The sequence below is a fragment of the Gymnoscopelus microlampas genome (genome assembly GCF_963454915.1).
Source record: "Gymnoscopelus microlampas genome assembly, chromosome: 21".
In the NCBI taxonomy this organism is placed as follows: Eukaryota; Metazoa; Chordata; class Actinopteri; order Myctophiformes; family Myctophidae; genus Gymnoscopelus; species Gymnoscopelus microlampas.
The window spans coordinates 15,167,455-15,188,439 of record NC_139958.1 but is presented as its reverse complement, the minus strand read 5'-3'; the positions used below and the strand labels follow the sequence as shown (position 1 = coordinate 15,188,439).

Below are 20,985 nucleotides of genomic sequence, written 5' to 3'. Positions count from 1 at the left end.
CGGACTTCAGAATGCATTGTGCTGCACAGCACATAGACTGACAAACTGTAGACTTACCGCATCTCAGTCGTAGTGTGTCAGTTTGCACAGAATTTAACCCATTAGAACCGGGAACGCATCTGTATCATTTTAGATTTCTTTGGGCTATTCAAAAATAGCAGATATACAAGCTTGTAGATCTGCTATTTTTGAAAAATCTCGAACATTTGTGCAAATCTTTGAATATATATTTTTAAAGCGAGCATTTGTAAAATATTTTGTTCCAGGGACCTCCAGAAGCAAAGATTTGAGTTATAGCTCAAATCTAAAATGACACAGATGCGTTCCCGGATTAAAGAGTTTCGCGTCAATGTTTTACAACAGCACCAACTATTGCTTCCACAAACTTAATTGGTCTAATTCCTTGCATTTTTGTGGCACATCCTCTGGCGTTTCCAGGACACAGATATCCAGCTTTAGGAGTGAGTGGTGTCATGTTTGCCCGTCGGCAACCAAAGAATGTGAGGTTGGACCTGGCCCATTGTTCTTGTCTTATCTGATGTGATGATTTCCATGGCCCTGTGGGGGCGTGAGAGGGACAGTCTTGACCTAACCTTTGTGTGATGCTGTTGGTGGCTCATTATGCATCAGATGGTAATGGATAGCCAGAGGGCCTCTATAGTATGTATAGCCTGTGCTCTTTTATCAGACAATGGCTTTAGGGGCTTAATTTGAGGTTTGAATTTAGGTGTCTCCATTCTGAACTTTATCTATTGAGGAGAGCAGGGACCACCTGCAACTTTGGTTGGTTGACCCCCCCCCATAAAGCAGCCTATGGGTGGGAGGTAAGTGCAACAGGACACCTCTAGTGTAGATACATGGGAAGATACAGGCCCAGAAACACACCTAGAACAAGGTTAGACACATATCCACCATAGCCTGTGGCCTACGACTGCACATAAAAATTCTGTGCAGTCGTTATTTCGATAGTATATTGCTTAGACTGATGCTATAGGTTCCTGGTTAACCTGGGAAAGTACACAATAATGACAACATTTTACCTTACTGTAGATGTAGATGTAAATTAATGAAGCAACTATTAATGTATCGATCTATTATAGACAAGCTGTCAGGCGAACGCTGGCTGTCTGCCCTCTCTCCTTGAGGCCATGGCTGGCTGCTGCCTTTCTTGGTATGGAGCAGCGCAGCTGATGCTGGTGAACCTGCAATATATGAATAGGTCTGGCTTTTAATAGGTTTAATAGGTAAAAAATTAAAGACGAGGATCAGGGATGCTGGTGGTACCAGACTGTGTGGGTGAGGCCAGGGAGTTTGAATCCTGGGTATAGGCCATGAAACTCTTAGATTGCAGCTTTAACATACAGTAGCACTGTAACCCGAGATGGAGATTCTACGTTTGCTTGTCGGGGGAAAAACAAAACCCAACAGCCCTCTTTCAGAGTCACACCGTGCCCACTGACAGATCTGCCTGTTGTTCTTCTCATTATAGTTGGAAATAGGAGGAGGATGGGGTGTGTGTGTGTGTGTGTGTGTGTGTGTGTGTGTGTGTGTGTGTGTGTGTGTGTGTGTGTGTGTGTGTGTGTGTGTGTGTGTGTGTGTGTGTGTGTGTGTGTGTGTGTGTGTGTGTGTGTGTGTGTGTGTGTGTGTGTGTGTGTGTGTGTGACTATACTTGTGAGAGCCCTGCTTTCTTGGTTAGAAAGGAGTTAGGCTTACAATTTGTTAAAGATTCAGGTTGGAGTTAGGATGAATCATTTAGAGGTTAGGTTTAGGGATTGGGGTTAGAGTTATGTCTGTTTTATCTATTTATATTTAGTGGCGTGGTGGTGTCAACGCACCAAAAACGCATCGCAGTGCGACACATTGTGGGCTTGTAGATTGGCTATTGTTGGCTATAGGCTTTGGGTTAAAAATGCTTATTTTTTTCATAAAATCCCTATCCTAAAATGTTGATGTAATCACAAGTAGAGCGATAGAAACGTGCGATTTTGAGTGTCTAGTCTGTGTGTATGTGGCCAACCCACTGACTTCGTCCCCTCCACCTCAACCCAATGCCCCCCCCGTTCAATGCTCGACTCCCCCTTCTTGTCTTTCCGTCTCACACCCTGTCAGCTGTGCTCACTCACTCATCCTGAGCCGGGGCCAAAAGAACTGAGAGAACTGCTCTCTCTCTCTCTCCAGACTGAGTCACATACAGTACATACAGCACGCTGCTGCATGCTCCTCCGGACAGCATAACACACGCATCCGGGACACTGTCTGTAGTCCCGTTCAGTTCAGGAGCCCTTTTTTGGGGGAGGGGAGGGGGGTTTCCTCAAAAGTTATAGGAGCTTGGAGGGAGCATGGAAGTGGTTCAGCATCAGCCGGTTCATCATTTGCCAAAGTATGGATTATCAGATGTACCGTCTTCTCACTCAGGTAACTGTTATTATGACATGCTTGTTTTTGGCTTCCTGCAGCCGGCCGGCTGGCTGGCTGGCTGGCTCAACATTTACATGAACTCTGAGCTGTGTGCAAGTGTAACCAGAGTTAACACGCGAATAACTTAACACTTAACGAGTCAAAATGACAATTTTACTGTGTAATCTGCAGCAGTGGTTCTCAAACGTTTTCGTGTCAAGGACCCCCAAAATGATATGTATTTGGCCGCAGACCCCCATCTGAAAAGTTTTTTGTGCCAGGGACCCCCAGAAGCAAATATTTGTGTTAAAAATGTTCGCTTTAAAATACAAAATATTCAAATATTTGCATTATTATATATATTTGTTTCAAAAATAGCAGATCTACAAGCTCATAGCGTGGCACTCGGTGCCACGCTATGAGCTTGTATATCTGCTATTTTTTAATAGCCAAGGAGCCCACCAAGGACCCCTGGGGGTCCCCGGACTCCACTTTGAGAACCAATGCCCTACAGTTTCATTCTATAACCTATTTCCTGGACTTCCACAGTTTTCTTTACTGTACAAACAGTATAGACAGCATTTAGGATAACAGGGTTCTTTTGCAGCCAAGATGAGATGCAGGTTTGAGCAATAATAATTACAACTGAGAGTCTCAACACAGCTGGATCTTTACAGCATTTAAACTTGAATCCACTCAAACTCTTTCAGTGTGATGAAATAGAATTTAATCCTGTCTTAGCATTTTTGCACACGTGAGTGTGTGTGTGTGTGTGTGTGTGTGTGTGTGTGCGCGCTCACCGTGCAGCAAAGCTCGTTGCTTTATAAGTTTGCAAAGTGATAAACCGTAAACGACATGCATGGAGTGATTTCCTGTGCTTGTCGGAGGTATTTATGACGCGTGGGCTTCTGAGAAGTTCCCAGACTATCATTAGACACAATTAGAGCCCGACCGATACATCGGTGAGCCCGATGTATCGGTCATTTTGGACCAAAATGTCAATATCGGACATCGGTCATTTTTCCCCCCGATGTTCCGATGTTTTTGTCATTAATATTTTCACTGATTGTGCAATTGCTGCGCAGCTGCGGTAAAGGTGTTTATATTTATTTATGAGAAATCCACAAAGATTGCTTGTTTTTCTCAAAAATCTCTCAATAATACTGAGTGAGATTAAAGTTATCTACCACTACAATGCCTTCCAGAGAGACCTATAAGCTCAATTAATTAATAAATGATATGAATGACTCGACGCGAGGTTCGTTGTTAATTTATGGATCATTATGTAACGGTTGGTATATATTTTTATGAGCAATTGGGCAAAGGCTACTACAATCTTCTAAGCTACTTGTATTTCGCTAAATAAATATATATGAACGTCTGTCTGAGACGTTAATTTAACATCTCCACGCTGTTTCTGAGCGGAGGAGTGCTGCCTGTCAGTCGCACGGAGAATACCAAAACTCTCGCCCCAAAACACAGTCGCACTAAAACACAGTCACCCCGGAGAAAATCCGGCGGTATTCACAAACGTAACTTCAGTAAACTATGCCTAAACCTACCTAACCTTATTTCTAAACGTAACCCCATTAAAACTATGTTCTAACCTTATCATCAAACAAATGCAAGAACCGTGGGTCCGCGAAAAAGAATGGGGGTGAGCGTGATTTGGGGCGAGTTTCATTAACTTTCACTTTTCATCAGACGCGGACATGGTGGTCAGTCAGATGAAGGGATTCCTCTTACAACTTTGTAAAGCATTACACTTACCTTGGGCCGTTCATTTTGCTCTCAGCAAGACTTTGTTCATAACTAAAATACAAGGACACAGTTTTGTTGTGCTCAAAGCTTGAGTGACTCGACGCTCAAGTTTTAGAATCCCATAGTTTAGAATAGATCCTATAGTCCGAAGGGACAGTTGTGGGTTTTATTGGTTGTTGTTGGTTGTCAGGGCGATTTCACAACCAATCGATGGACGGGCTCTGCGTGGGCACGTCGGGCATGCAGTGTATGTAATATGAAAACAAACTAAATCAATTGACCAAAACCTAAATCCTAAATTTAGAAGTGGACTACACCCCTTATCATTATGTATGAAAATGTTTTGAACATAGCAGATCTACAAGCTCACAAAGCACTGCATAGCAACATGTTGTGAGTTTGTAGATCTGCTATTTTCAAATAGCCAGTGGTGGAAAAAGTACTAAAATGTTTTACTTATGTAAAAGTATCAATGCTGCAATATAGAAATACTCTGTAACGAGTAAAAGTCTGGAATTCAAAATGTACTTGAGTTAAAGTACAAAAGTATTGGCATCAAATTTCAATCAATTTCAAGTTCTCAAATGTATAAAAATATTTTGAAAATAGCAGATCTACAAGCTTGTAGATCGGCTATTTTCAAATGGCCCTATACAGGGCTGAAGTGATCAATGTATGTTTTGTAATAATAATCAAAATATTCAAAGTAACTTAGTAACTAATGTTTTCAAATAATTGTAGTGGAGTAAAAGTATAATATTTGCTTCTGAGATGTAGTGGAGTAGAAGTAAAAGTATTGGACATTGGAAATACTCAAGTGAAGTACAAATACCTCAAAATTGTACTAAGTACAGTCATTTAGTAAATGTACTATAGTTACTTTCCACCACTGCAAATAGCCAAAGTTTAAAAAGGGCTGAAGACTTGTGGTTAATGTATGTTTAGTAAATAATATTAATAATTCAAAACTACAAAGTGACTAGTAACTAAAGTTTTCAAATAATTGTATTCATGTTTATTTGTAATAATGTGATTGCATTTTATTTAAATGTTCTCAATCTTGTAATCTTAACTTCAATGAAAGAACTAAGTTTATACGTTTTTGAAAATTATTTTTTATTATTTTATTTAATTACAAAATATCGGTCAAAAACATCGGCAATCGGTGGTCCAGGATTCTCAAAATCGGCATCGGCATCGGACCCAAAAATCTGGCATCGGTCGGGCTCTAGACACAATATTGAATCTCAACTTGCCTCTGCTTGCATGCAAACAAGAGCGCTCCTGCAGCCAGGATAGGGGAGAGGAGTGCACTGTTACACATATAAAGTGATGCATTCATTCACTCATACACACACACGCACACGCGCACACAAACACACGCACACACACACACACACAAAGGCAACACATACACACTGCACGCACGCACGCACACACGCACGCACGCACGCACGCACGCACGCATACAGACTCACACCCAAGAACACACACACATACACACACGCATGCATGCGCGCGTGCACATGAACACACACACACACACACACACACACACACACACACACACACACACACACACACACACACACACACACACACACACACACACACACACTCTGCACCTGGGGAAACATGACATGTGTTTTAGTCATTCAAAGCTAAACAATGCTGAGCCAGTATCAGAAACGTGTGTTTTCCGTTCCAGCGGCGTCTGTTTCCTCCATTCTCGGACTAAGAAGCACAATCAAAGTCTGCAAGAATTTAAGATTTTCACAGAGCAGTTGCCACGTTCTGCTCGCTTGGAACGGTCGTACTGTAAATAGAATACAGTTGCTTTCCATAATGTTTTTTCATGCAAATGTTTTTATTTTCTCTCACTTTTACACACACACACACACACACACACACACACACACGCACGCACGCACGCACGCACGCACGCACGCACGCACGCACGCACGCACCCACGCACACGCACGCGCACACACACACACACACACACAACTTGTTGCGTTATTATTTTACACCATATAGCAAAAATTGAAACAAATGGACCCATTTGACACTCTCAGAGGTAAATGCACACTGAGTATGCTGCAGTGTATACAGTGAACGTAACTGCCAACAATCCGTGGAACAGAGGTGATACATTTGTCGGAGTCGGACAGATCTTCTGTCGTGGCACGAGAATATGATCAAAGTGGACACTGTAGGAGTGCCAGGGTTTTGTGACTAATTACAGCACAGTGCCAGCCTTTGTTGTCTCCTACAGTACCTATTTTAGTCTGTAAGTCCAGTCTGACACCATGTCTGGCCTCTTATTACGCTGACTCAACCTTTTTAATTTCACAGACCCCCACCTTGATATTATTTCTATCGCTGGGACCCCAATCTACACTGTACACTCCTCAGCGTTAATTTCACTCTGCGAGTGTACAAATGGAACCAAATGGAGCTGTGTAAGAGTCCATTTGATTCCATTTGTGCGCCCTCAGTGTTACAGATCGGTAAGGGTCCATTTGGCTGGGGACATTTATCTGGGGACCCCCCTGGAACCCCCTCAAGGACCCCAACTTCTACACAGAGGGTTACTATAGCAACAGAAAACATGTACTTGCACCCAGTGGTGGAAAAAGTACTCAAATGTTTTACTTAAGTAAAAGTACCAATACTGCAATATAAAAATACTCTGTTACAAGTAAAAGTCCAGAATTAAAAATGTACTTGAGTAAAAGTACAAAAGTATTGGCATCAAAATGTACTTAAAGTACCAAAAGTAAAAGTACTAAATATTTGAAAGTAGCCGATCTACAAGCTCACAACGCGTCGTGATGCGACGCGTTGTGAGCTTGTAGATCTGCTATTTTAAATGTACTTAGTTACTTTCCTCCACTGCTTGTACCATAATTCACTATCGATTACAAAGATGATTAAGTTATTGTGTTACTGTGGTTTCAAGATGTTATGGTATGACGCAAGTGTTTGTACATTTAAAGTGTGCTCTCAAAGTGTCTCAATATGATGTGCAATCTTTGTAATGAAAAAGTTTGTGCCAATAGATAGAGGACCTTTTGATCAACTTCCTCGCCAGTGTTAGTGTCAGCATGAGTAAAACACTCCCTCTGGCATGCCTCCGCAAAGACACTAAAACTTCAGCTCTTACTTTAACCCATTAAAACAGGGAACGCATCTGTGTCATCCGCGGCCAAATACATATAATTTGGGGGGTCCTTGACATGAAAAAAGTTTGAGAATACGTTTTTTTTTTTTTAACTGAATACATTTATAGAATCCCCAGAAGCAAAGATTTGAGTTGCAAATGTTGAAAAAAAGATTAAAAAAATTCCACGATTTTTCCCAAAAAACAGATCTACAAGCTCATAGTGCGGCACTCGGTGCCGCGCTATTAGCTTGTATATCTTTTTTTTGTAATAGCCAAAGAAATCTAGAAAATGACACAGATGCGTTCCCGGTCTTAATGGATTAACAGTATTACTGTATGTCAAGGCATGATAAATCAGTTTGAGGAAGTTGCAGCATGGTTTGTCTGTTCAGGTAACAGTGATGCTGTGGTGGAGAAGATCCCCTACGGTCACTGGCAGCAACCTCCTGCCAGCATGAGTCTCATGTAAGAGGCAGTGCCCACGGGGCATCAATCAATGGTTTCCCCGGTAACACAGCATCAGCCCCGACATGAACAGATGGGAGATGTGTGTGTGTGTGATGCACAACATAATAATGTTTGTGGAGGCATCTTAACTTCATCCAAGGTTAGTTAGGAATCTGATCAAATTGAAGCCCTCTGATGTTAACTCCCAGTGACTACTGGAGAATTAATTAACCACTTAAAGGAGTAGTTCACCCAAAAAAAAATTTTTTTTCTATCAATTACACACCCCATGAAGCATTGAATTCATGGAGGTTCTTTGTTATTGTCGCATTCCTAAGCCAATCATTTGATTACCAGCGGAAAGATGCTAATGTATCCGGTAGGAAAAACAAAGGAGGCTCTTTGTGTCTCCTACCGGAAATACACCCGGTCATCAAATGATTGGCTTAGGAATGTGTCACAAACAAAAAAAATCTAAATGAATTCAAGGCTTCATGGGGTGTGTAATTAATAGCAAATAAGTCATTTTTTTGGGTGAACTATTCCTTTAAACACTCGTGGTAAATTGCACCTGAGTTGGCTCTGTAATTTGTTCAGTCTCTTCGACCAAAATAGACGGTTTACGAGCTCATAACGCGTCGCATTGCGTGAGCGTGTAGATCGGCTATTTTTGGCTAATGTTCCCTCAGGTGGGATAATTCAAGGGGTATAACTGTACAGGGGAGCAGATACCAGTGTGTGGTACCTTGTAAATCACATTTGACTTGAAATGGAAGCTGGAGATGTGAGACTGAAAGAAAATGTTTGTTTTTCACACGGATGTGTGCATTGGTTTCCAACCTTGCTCAGGTTTGCGGTTTTAGCCCGAGACTCTCGGCCATTGATTGACATTTATTTGATTAGGGAGGTTTGAAAACAATGCAATGGTATTTGGGGAATGTTTGAGGTTCGCAATGGGGACAAAAAAGGTTCCTCAAACAATCCACATGGGTACAAACAAAGTCATGGCATCTGAATAGCAGTTGTGTAGGACAAACCTCAAACCAAAAATTAACCATTGCGAGATTTGTTATCAATATCCCTCCTATGAAAAACTGAGTTGTTCAGGCTGTACGCTATCTAGTAACAATTTCATACCATTATATTTTGTTGCTCTTTCAGTGCTGTTTCTATGTGCTGATGAGATGTGTCCTAAAGCTGTAGGCTCAAATGTAGAGTTGATCAATATATTAAAATGGTGTTATAATTCACCATATCATATAATCTATCTGGTAGTAATTTGGGCTTTTTGTAGCGACTGATCCATCAAATCTACTACTATTGTGGTTGTATTATACTGTATTTTGCTCAGATGTTATAATTATATTTAAAAAAAATATGAGTTTATATCAATACATTTTGGTACTTTTAATAATGCAATATTGTTATGTATGTAGAAACTGTACATAACATACAGTATATCATATAATATAGGGTACTGCACACGTTTTGATATACCTTCAAACCGGAAGTTCAAATACACCAGAGGTCTTATTAAAGAGTAGCTGCTATTCTGCATTGTATCCTGGTCACATTAGTAGAGTTCCCAGTCATTTTTTTTAAACAATGTTTTCACAGTTGCTGTTGCTGTGTAATTTAGGCGGTTGAATATTGCTGTGATATTATGGGAAACCACTGGGCAAACAGGCTTGAGTGTTATGTTTACTGTAAACAAACTAGTCCTTGTTCTTTCAGACAAGGTCTGCCAGACATCAACAAACAACTATTTGGATGTCATACAGGCCTTAGCTCTGTCAGGCCTTGGTATTCTACAGTTAGCCTTGAGGAGTTGCAAGCCTCAAGAGTCTCTGGGTTTGAGCGCTTGTTATTCGACTCATCCCGTTTCAAACAGTCTGGGAATGTAACGACTACCTGCCTCGGCTCACGCTGCTTTTTCCTGGCTTCAACCGAAAGGAAACATGCAAATATATATATCTATCTCTGTCCTTGATAGGACACCATGCAGTGAAACGGGACACTACAGCCACAGAGCAAGTAAAAGTTATTGAGGTAGTTAAAGTCACTGTGGAGGGGCATAGTCCATGCCCCTCCACAGTGACTTTAACTACCTCAATAACTTTTTTTGGTGTGCAAATGAACCATGCGCCATGGTTCGGTTTTGATATTTCACGAAACGTGAAGCTTTAGAAATATCTCATAAGTGTCCTGATGATGCTGCAACAACCACTCTTTCAGAAGGGTTGTGCGGTGTCTTTGTTTATACATAGGGTTATCGGTTTGGGGGGTTAAAAAATCCCCAAACCGGGATCCGTAAATGAACCGCACGTTCATACACGTGCAAATGTATGCACACGTATAGACAGGTGTTTTCATCAGGATTGGAGACAATAATCTGAGCACACCTAGTGACTGCACCTTTCAACACCGTGGATGGTGTCATGTTATGTATTAATGAGTGAGACAGAACATGGTACATGTGTGTATGTGAGTAGCCTCGTTCCCAGCCTTTTCTCATCTCTGAGGAGAAACGCCTGGTAACGACCTAATGCAGAGAATATGTATAGGGCGGTACCTCCGTCATATGTACTTCCCCCGGAAACTGTCTTTTTCAATCAAGATGCATGGAGGATGTAAACAGATCTGTAAAACCTCAACGTCATTTCCTTGGGAGGTACTTCTGCCAAATTCCAGTACTTCCGTTTAGACACTCAACCGGCTAGGTCTTGCCCAGCGTGGTATGTAAGTACTGAAGTGTAATATTATTGGCCTTATTTTAATTGTGGTGAAACTAACCAGGCCAATTTGATAGTCCATGTTGAAAACCTTGGATATTTGGGTGTTTTACAGATATTTGTCCTCGTTCGGGACCCCCAAGGTGATCTTTACAGTGACGTCTTGTGTACAGGTACATAAGAGACTAGAGTAAAACATATTTTGTTCTGGTTCAGACATTTTAGCAGCACCAACAATAATAATAATACAACAGTAATAAGCGAAAAATTAATAATCAAGAAGGACAACAGTTTGTCCGTTGTCCTAGTGCTTATGGTGGGTCGGTTCCTTAAGGTTCTCAACTCCTGGGTTATAAACATCTATTATAAATATCTGCGTGCGTGTAAAACAGCTCGAAACTGGGGCAATCCCCAGACGAACAGGGATGCCTGGTCACTGTATATATGCCTCAAACCTGAGGTCTAATCCTGGAAGCCGTCCCATGTGCTAAGTGAGTTTGACCTCTGACCCTGCAGTATAAACCATCTGTCCCAACAGCCACCGTGGAAGAAACTGGAACATCAACAGGAAAAGGCCGGAGGAACGGCTCTGCGTTTGGTTGCGACAGCCGCGGTATGCTGTGTAATTCATCGCACACTTGTTTAACCCGTTCGATCCGGGAACGCGTCTGTGTCATTTTAAGATTTCTTTGGCTATTCAAAAATAGCAAGTCTACAAGCTCATAGCGCCGAACATTTTGTGCAAATCTTTGAATATATATATATTTATAAAGCGAACATTTTTAACTAAATCATTTTCTTTTAGAGGTCCCTGGAACAACATATTTTGAGATGGGTGGTCCACGGCAAAATACATATCATTTTGGGGGTCCTTGACACCACTCCTTCTGTTAGTGGTCCTTAAGCACTGGTTATAACAACATACGTTTTTTCAAAAAACTGTTAGGATTTAGGAGACATTTGTAGAATCCCCAGAAGCAAAGATTTGCGTTACAAATGTTCGCTTAAAAATAATTATATATATATTTTTTTTTTCACGATTTTTCAAAAATAAATAGCAGATCTACAAGCTCATAGCGCGGCGGCACTCGGTGCCACGGTATGAGCTTATATATATCTGCTATTTTTTAATGTATAAAAGTAAAAGCCAAAGTATAAGATAATAGTTAAAGGGGTTAAAATCTAAAATGACAGATGCTTTCCCGGTCTTAATGGGTTAATAGTTTCTCAACTGCCGTTTGGAAAAGGAAAAACACTCACACCGTCACCAGGGAATAACAACATATTTGTCTGACAATCAGTGTAAATAATACCATTAACTGGAGCGCCTACTGTATGACTGACTACGGACAACGTGAGCGTTTGCCTCAATATTCTGTAACTAAGGTAGCTCAGTCAACACACTGGTTCTCAATATGGGGTCTGAGGACCCCCAGGGGTCCTCAAGGGAGTTCCAGGGGGTCCCCAGCTAAATGATTGATAGCTAGGAACCGGTTTGTAACTCTGACAGTGTACACAATGGGAGTGTCCCCTGTGGTCCAGGCAGGGACCCCAGGGGTCCTTGAGGGGGTTCCAGGTGCTCCCCAGCCAAATGATTGATAGTTAGGTTGTGCATTCTCAAAGCTAAATTTGAACACTGAGGCTTTTACAGTGTAGATTGGGGTCACAGAGATAGACCTTTGACCTAATGCATATAAACTGGTGGACCTTGAAATTAAAAAGGTCGAGCATCACTGCTGTTAGAAAATGATAGTTATCATACCTCAACTACAGTACTTAAACCCTGGTTTAAGTACTTGTTTAAGTATACCCTTGTTGACCAGAGGGGGGTGCATATACTGGGCCCGCTCCTTTTTTCCCTCTACGCGAAATATCTATTTTTGCCGGACGTTTGCCTCAGATTAGGGACGCTTGGGTTCATGTGGTTAACTTAACAGATCTCATGACGGAGGGGCTGAAGCTTCACAGTGGGTGGTTTAGGGTCTATTAATTGATTTGAATATTAATGTTATATTCTCAGTACAATTTTAGCGTTTCTAACATATTCAATCCGCAAACGCATCTGTTAGATGTCTTTGGGCTATTAAAAAATAGCAGATCTACAAGCTCATAGCGCGTGCCGCGCTATGAGCTTGTAGATCTGCTATTTTTGCAAATCTTTGAATATATATATATACATTTTTTGTAACTCAAATGCTTCTGGGGGGGTTGCTATATCAGCAAGTTGCTAGTCTGAGATTTAGAAGACATTTGTAGATGCGTTTTACCAATTATTTTGGGGGGGTCCACTTGCAATATCCTCACGGCCCCTCAGGTTGGGGGAATGGCTGTTTCTGGAGGAGGGTGTCTCATGGTTGCGTAATAGGAACCTTTCGCCGATGCAGTGATTCAGGACATCCTACAGCATGTACACAGGAACTATGTGTGGACAACAGGACATGCCAGGAATGTACAGCGCCACACTCACACACTCTGTTTACACCGTCAGCCCCCTGTAATGTGTCACGCCAAAACTCCTGAGTGTCCCTTTAACTCTGAGGCTGCAGTGAGAAAATGGTCCTGAATGAACTCTCAGGATTTTGGAGTGTGTGTGCCGTGTGCGTGTGCGTGTGCGTGTGTGTGTGTGTGTGTGTGCGCGCAGTGGTTTCAAGTAACTAAGTACATTTACTCAAGTACTGTACTTAAGTACAATTCTGAGGTATTTTTACTTGACTGGAGTATTTCCCATTTGCAGTACTTTTACTTCTACTCCACTACATCTCAGAGGCAAATATTATACTTTTACAATTATTTGAAAACTTTAGTTACTAGTTATTTTTAAGATTTTGGTTATTATTACAAAAGATACATTACCCACGTCAGCCCTATATACATTTCGGCCAATTGGAAATAGCCGATCTACAAGTATCAATACATAATTGCTCACAATGCGTCGTGATGCGATGCATTGTGAGCTTGTAGATTGGCCCTTTTCAAAAGATTTGTATACATTTTATGTAAAATTATCATCTGAAATGGGACATTCTACATAATGAGTGCTTTCTACTTTGGTACTTTAAGTACATTTTGATACCAATACTTTTATACTTTTACTCAAGTAAATTCTGAATTCCTGACATTTACTTGTAATAGAGTATTTCTACATTGCAGTATTGATACTTTTACTTAAGTTCAGACATTTGTGTGATCTATTTTGGGTGGTTTTCCGGTAATCCATAAACTGTGATAAACAGCCAGACTACATACAGTACCTGTTTCACTATGTGCGTTTTCCAAAACACAGTCTAATAAATCAACGTAAAAATAGTCTGCACCTGCTGCCATGGTAAAGTGAGACTTAACTTACGGCAATTGCGGCTAAACAGAAAAGAAAAGTCCCTCCTCCTCTGTCTCTCTCTCTCCGTGTCCCTATCTCTCTCTCTCTCTCTCTCTCTCTCTCTCTCTCTCTCTGTCCCACACACGCACACGCACACACACACACACACACACACACACACACACACACACACACACACACACACACACACACACACACACACACACACACACACACACACACACACACACACACACACACATGTTGCTGCCTGCAGTGTGTTAAGCCCAGTGCTAAAGCCGGGTGCTCGGTGGTGTTAGAGGAAGACCTCTCATTGTTGATCTCCTGAATTTGAAGCGTTTAACATACCGTACGTCACGTCGCAGCGACAGAGGAGTTTTTAATTGAATGGCAAACACTCTCGTTTAGCCTACAGCTGGATGGCATCTTTACTGGTTCGTATTTCATTCATTTTATTGGTTTGCAAAGTTGTATTCTGTCAACATTCCAGGGTAGGTATAGGCTAATAATGTGGGTGCTGTGAGTTGGGGTTAGCGTCCCAACATGGGACATATAAATAAACTGACTGATAGGCTAGACCAGGGGTTTTCAACACGGGGTCCGGGACCCCTAGGGGGTCCTCAGAGCTACTATAGGGCGTCCGCCAAATATTTCTGTGATAGGATTTAGTTTTTTTTTACATTAACCACTTGAACCCTAGAATTCCTTTTCTGAGGGGAACATTAGCCGAAAATAGCAGATCTACAAGCTCTCAACGCCTCGCGGCGTTGAGAGCTTGTAGATCGGCTATTTTTGGCAAAGAGGCTATAGGTGTAGAGGGAAAAAAGAGCAGACAAAGTAAAAAAAAAACTTTAATCTGAAACACAATTTTATACGATATAGAGTAGGGGCCTAGGGGGTCCCTGCTTCATCTCTCTCTCAGCTAGGGGGTCCTTGGCCTGAAAATGTTGAAGACCCCTGGGCTAGACCCACCCATGCCTATCCTGAATATCTCTCTCATCTTTTTTTTTTTCTTTTCTAAAATAAATGTGTTTTTTTTATATTTATGGATAATTATCAGAGGAATATAGTCACATGATTAATAATATTTGCTTAGTTTGTTGCAGCTGATCTGTGTAGCCCAACTGAGAAGGAGAGACAGAGAGGGAGATACAGGCAAATATTGGAAAATGGAACAAATTCAAAGATCATCACTGGGTTTATGGGAGTTCAATCATCCACTTCAACCAATATAGAACCTCCCCCTCTCTGTCTCACACACACACACACACACACACACACACACACACACACACACACACACACACACACACACACACACACACACACACACGTGCGTACGCACACACACACACACACACACACACACACACACACACACACACACACACACACACACACACACACACACACACACACACACACGTACAGTACATACAGTATGCAGGTCTAAATAGCTACCCGTTGACAGCAGGGCTTACAGTAAGCACATCATGCCAAGGTAGGACAGGGTGTTATTAGAGAGATTGCTAACAATAGCAGTTGGCTAAATGAACAGAAAATCAGTAAATTATGTAATTGATACTAAACCATCCAATTGTGTTAGTTGTAGATACTATGTCTGCGTTTGCGTTAAGGCTGCAATCCATAAGCTTTATCTCAGCGAGCTCAGTAAGGAACACCTGCTTGGTCAGGGGAGTTGTTGCACTTTGAGCTTCAGGCAGTATTACTTGCCACAAGTAACGTTTTATGTCCTAAAAAAGTTCCGCCATGCGGCTTTAATGCAGACTACAACACTTAAAGGTTCTTAACATCGCTATTGACATCTCTAAAGAGAAAATACATTTGCTACCGAGATGCAATGAATCAATATTATGATTGCTACTGTATATTAATTGTTTTGAATTGATCGCTTACTGATTCATTAATGAGGCTGAGTTAGGCCTATTGATTGTGACTGTCTGTCTGTCTGTCCACATCTGCAACATAACAATACCTTTTGTTTTTTCTTTTTGCCTTAGGGGCGCCTTATCAATTTACCATGTTCTATTTGAGCACTATTTGTAGGCATAGCCGATACCCATTAGATGTCATTGTCAGTGAGAATACTGTTGCAAGACCAGTCATTTAGTCCTTGCCCTGCCTGGAAATATATGTCATCATCACCTTGTGCTGTATTCTTTACATACAGTGTACAGTACAGTGCACAATGGTCAGCACACTCCTCTCATCTTAGGCTACAATCAATGAAGATGCTGGATCCAAACCCCTGGAGGTTGGATGCAGAAGTGAGGAGAGCAAGAAACATGAATAATTTAGCTGCAGTGTCATACAGGGTTTCTATCCACACTATAGACCAGAGTACATGTGTTTTGTTAGTAAATCATTTGAGAGAATGAATTGTCACTTTGTTTTGTATGAACCACTTAAGCTTGTATGTACTTTGTCATATGACAAATAGCAAAGATAGCCGATCTACATGCATGAGCTTTGGCCATTTTCGGCTGTTTTGATGGAAGCTCAACGAGTGGTGAAACATTATTGATTGTTATCTGTTACTATGGTTTAAATAAAAACATTAATCTCATCCTAAAACATTGTATACAGAAATTATAGTTAGGAACAGGTCATACTATCTTGAAGTTCTTAAAAAACAATTGGCTTTTTATTGCTCATTTTATAAACACAGAAAGTGTGTGTGTGTGTGTGTGTGTGTGTGTGTGTGTGTGTGTGTGTGTGTGTGTGTGTGTGTGTGTGTGTGTGTGTGTGTGTGTGTGTGTGTGTGTGTGTGTGTGTGTGTGTGTGTGTGAGAGAGAGAGATGGGTCATACAGCACTTATTACCCGGCGTGGAATATATCATACCTAAATAAGCAAGGCTTAATACCGTTTCATTAAATCATTCACATCATTTAAATACCCTTCTACTTCAACGCTTATCTTTCCAATCAACTGTAGGATTATGACCGTTCTCGATTGCCCCCCAAAAAGACTGAAATGCTACTGTACAGTATGATTTACTGCTGCATCTTTCTTTGACATGTTTCAATAGGGGGCGACAGAGAGCGAATGACAGCCAACCATGAGACCTACCTACTTATGGCCAGCACCCAGAATGACATGGAGGATTGGGTGAAAACCATTCGCAGGGTCATATGGGCACCCTTTGGTGGAGGTCAGTATACTATACGCCGTATGATTCTCAGTGTTTATTTAACTCTGAGAGTGTACAAAATGTAACCAGATGGACCCTTTCAGGTCCATTTGGTTACATTTTGTGAACTCTCACAGTCACATGGTTTAACACCAATGAAGCTGTATTGTTTTTTCCAAGACAAATGACAAGGAAGGAACTCAGAGTTGTGCCGTTTAATGTTAATCAGAATCAGAAATATAGTCATAATTTGTATTCCTTTGTATTGTAAGGTATGTTTGCATATACAATATGCGTAATTTATCTTGGTGTAGAATCTAAATAATCTAAATTATTTACGTATTTTTACAAAAAGTTCCGTAAATATAGATAGGGGGGGGAGTGCATAGGATGTTTTCAGTTTTTCCGCCGTCTGTCTGCGAGTCTGTCTGTGAGTCTGTTTGGGGCTAATCTCGCAAACCGTTGGACCGAGCAGCGCCACATTTCTTGTGCATTCTTTTCCCCCACACACACACACACAGATATTTCACTTTTTAAAACTAGAATTTTATAATGGAAGTCAGTTGTGTTCGGATCGGGCTGAAATATGGAGGCGACTGATAACATGGATGACTGACGCCCGAGATCCACATGGAAGCCATGTTATTAGCTGTTATTAGACCATGTCTTGTTTATGTCTTACTGTATGTCAGTGGTTCTCAAACATTTTCAACACCCAAAATGATATGTATTTGGCCACGGACCCTCATCTCAAATATTTAGTTCCAGGGACCCCCAGAAGAAAAGATTTGAGTCACAAATGTTCGCTTAAAAAATATATATATTCAAAGGTTTGCTAAAAAAATCTAGATTTTCTAAAAATAGCTGATATACAAGCTCATAGCACGGCACAGAGTGCCTTGCTATGAGCTTGTATATCCACTTTGAGAACCAATGTCTTATGTGGTATTGATGTTGTGAGTGTGGCTGACATTGGCCTGTATGTATTGTGCATGAAACGGGGCACATGTCCAGTTCTGTGTGAGCTGACGGGGCAGGACAGGGCCGCTGTGAATAGACGGAGCTGAGCTGGCCTCTTTGTTTGCAGTGCAGAGAGTTTGATGTCCATTGCAGTTGACTGCTCTTCAAAAGGACGCGTCATTCTGTCAAAGATAGCAAACCAGAGAGATGTGGCTCCATGTGCCGGAGTAGGGGTTGGTGATCTCCCTGTAGCACACACACACACACACACACACACACACACACACACACACACAAATACACACATGCACATGTGTGTATTTGTGCGATGCGACGCATTGTGAGCTTGTAGATATCTTTGTAGATATCTTTTCAAGAGATATTTATACATTTGAAAACTGGGTGATGGAACATTCTGCATAATGAGTACTTTTACTTTTTTATATTGTATTTTATAGTATTTCTATATTGCAGTATTGATACTTTTACTTAAATTTGAGTACTTTTTCCAACACTGTGCGCGCGCACACACACACACACACACACACACACACACACACACACACACACACACACACACACACACACACACACACACACACACACACACACACACACGGACACACACACGGACACATACACATAGAGCCTCATATTCCGGCCCGTCCCTTTGACATACTGCAGTAGCAGCAGATTCAAACTAAGAGCCTATTGGCTGGCCCCTAAGGTTGAGATTTATCTCCAGTGTCTCCATCCCTGGGTTGGTGACACAAGCTAAACAGCATCAGAGCTGGAAGCCTCTGTCATTCTGCTGCCATGATCTGTTGCTGAAATACTCCCCATGACTGTGAGTTAACCGTTGGACCAACACTGCTTGGACCAACACACTTTGGACAAGGGAAAGATTCTAAAAAGAGCCCCCAGAGAGAAATGTGCAGCTGTGGTCTCTCCATTTGGATCCTTGGAGATGCTGATGGTAATCTCTAAATGTGGGAAAGTCTCTTTACTCCAAAATGATTGCATTCCACAAAGTTTATGTTATGCTGTGTTCTATTTAGTAATAGTGTCCCTATTCTGGGTTTGTCATAATAGGTGAATATTCGGCAGAAATAGGCAAAAATTCACAGAAAATAGCCGATCTTCAAGCTCTGTGAGCTTTTAGATCAGCTATTTTTGGCGAAGAGATTAGGAGTAGAGTGGAAAAAAGGACGGTACCAAGTATAGACCCTTGGGGGACCCCAGACAAAGAAGTATATAGGGTTTTAAGTGCTTAGTGGTTAATGATACAGTATATAGACCATATAGTAAATTAGGGTTAGGGTAATGTACTGTAGTAATGACACATACTGTATACTAAGCTTACTTTCACTTGGTTGTTGGACATCCGCTCACTCACTTATTACAGTATAGTTTGTATTGTACATTAGTGAAGACAGTTTGTTTTGGGAGATATTGTTAGGTTTTATATTATGAGCATTATTTATGGGGTTGTGTGTGTCTGGCGAACCGTGGAAGCCTGGGTTCACTTCCTGTCAGCACTGCCTCGCCTTGGCCAGGTGCTCTAGAACAGTGGTTCTCAACCTGTGGGTCGGGACCCCCAGTAGGGTCCCCACATGATTTATGTATTTATTTATTTTGGGGGTTGGGGGGCAGATAACAGTGAAGAGACAATTGGACTTTTAAGACTTTATACCAACAAAAAAAGTAATCAACCAACTATAGCCTGCTATAACAACTGATCTACAAGCTCACAACGCCTCGCAAAGCGAGGCGTTGTGAGCTTGTAGATCTGCTATTTTCACAATATTTATCTGTGGAACCGAAAATGTAATGCCTCAACTCCTACATTCCAAGTGCTTATCAGGGTGGGGGTCCCCAGTTCAAAAATGATTATTTTGGGGGGTTCGCGGCCTGAAAAGTTTGAGAACCACTGCTCTAGAATGTTGCCCTTGTCACTGCACTATAGTGACTGCTACTGGTCGGTTGGGGTGCGTCATCAGTGGGGAGGGGATTTGGCTAGATAGCGTGGACCTCCGCATATGTTACTGTTTCCCCATGAAACTCCTCAATGTCAGGTGAAAAGAAGCAGCTGGTGTCTCCATGTGGTTGTCTCTGCACCCTCACCAGCTAGCCAACAGAGGAGGTTGGCAGTGACAGCGTAGGTACCAGATGTGATTGTACATTTCTGCTTATAATCACATGCTCAAAACAGCAATAATGCTTTTTTAGGATTGGGGTGAAGTGCGTGTAGCCTACAGTATGTGAATTTCTAATTTATTGTATTGTTTTGCAGTGCTGTAAAATAGTCTTGTCTTTGTATTATGGTGTGTGTGTGTGTGTGTGTGTGTGTGTGTGTGTGTGTGTGTGTGTGTGTGTGTGTGTGTGTGTGTGTGTGTGTGTGTGTGTGTGTGTGTGTGTGTGTGTGTGTGTGCGTGCGTGTGGCTGAACTTGAGAGTGTTGAAGGAGTGTGTTAATTGCTGTTGGAGAAGAACTGTCACTTTCACATCAGATATCAAAGTCACGACTGAATGGAACTAGGTCATTCACACTGGGTTACAAGTACCATCTGGGCTTTTTGTACACACACACACACACACACACACACACACACACACACACACACACACACACACACACACACACACACACACACACACACACTTCTGGCAAGTGCACACATGCACTGCTACATGTGACCTGAGACATTCCTAGACTCATGATTAGGACGTCTAGAGAGTTGACCTGTTTTCGTTTTTTCTTTTTTTTTTACCTTTTGGATTTTTGTTACACGTTTCTTTCTCATTGTTCAGTTCTCAGTGGGTTCTTTGGATAATATCTGTGAACGTGTAGTCACCATGGAAGGTGGGCATGTAGAAAAGAAGATCATGACAAATAGTTGGATTTGATGGACCAAGAGGAAAGTAAACATCTCAAGACCCTGCTTTTTCCTTTTGTTTTTTCTTTTGTGGAAACAGAAGATGATCTGATATATCTGAGATGCTTTTAGGCTGATGTCTCTGCAGGTTCTTTGAC

The 20,985-nt window shown here is 41.5% G+C and overlaps 1 protein-coding gene across 4 annotated transcripts in view; it reads left to right on the top strand.

Moving 5' to 3' along the window:
* arhgap24 (Rho GTPase activating protein 24) overlaps positions 1-20,985 on the top strand; it is a 94,833-nt gene that overhangs the window by 60,823 nt on the left and 13,025 nt on the right. For 2 of the 4 annotated variants that reach the window (XM_084046724.1, XM_084046723.1), the window contains exon 4: positions 16,891-17,013. In XM_084046724.1, coding sequence (XP_083902850.1) covers positions 16,891-17,013 — 123 coding nt within the window. Of the gene's footprint in view, positions 1-2,290; positions 2,416-14,134; positions 14,275-16,890; positions 17,014-20,985 lie in introns of those variants that run through there. The other 2 variants (XM_084046725.1, XM_084046726.1) reach the window with 2 other exon arrangements.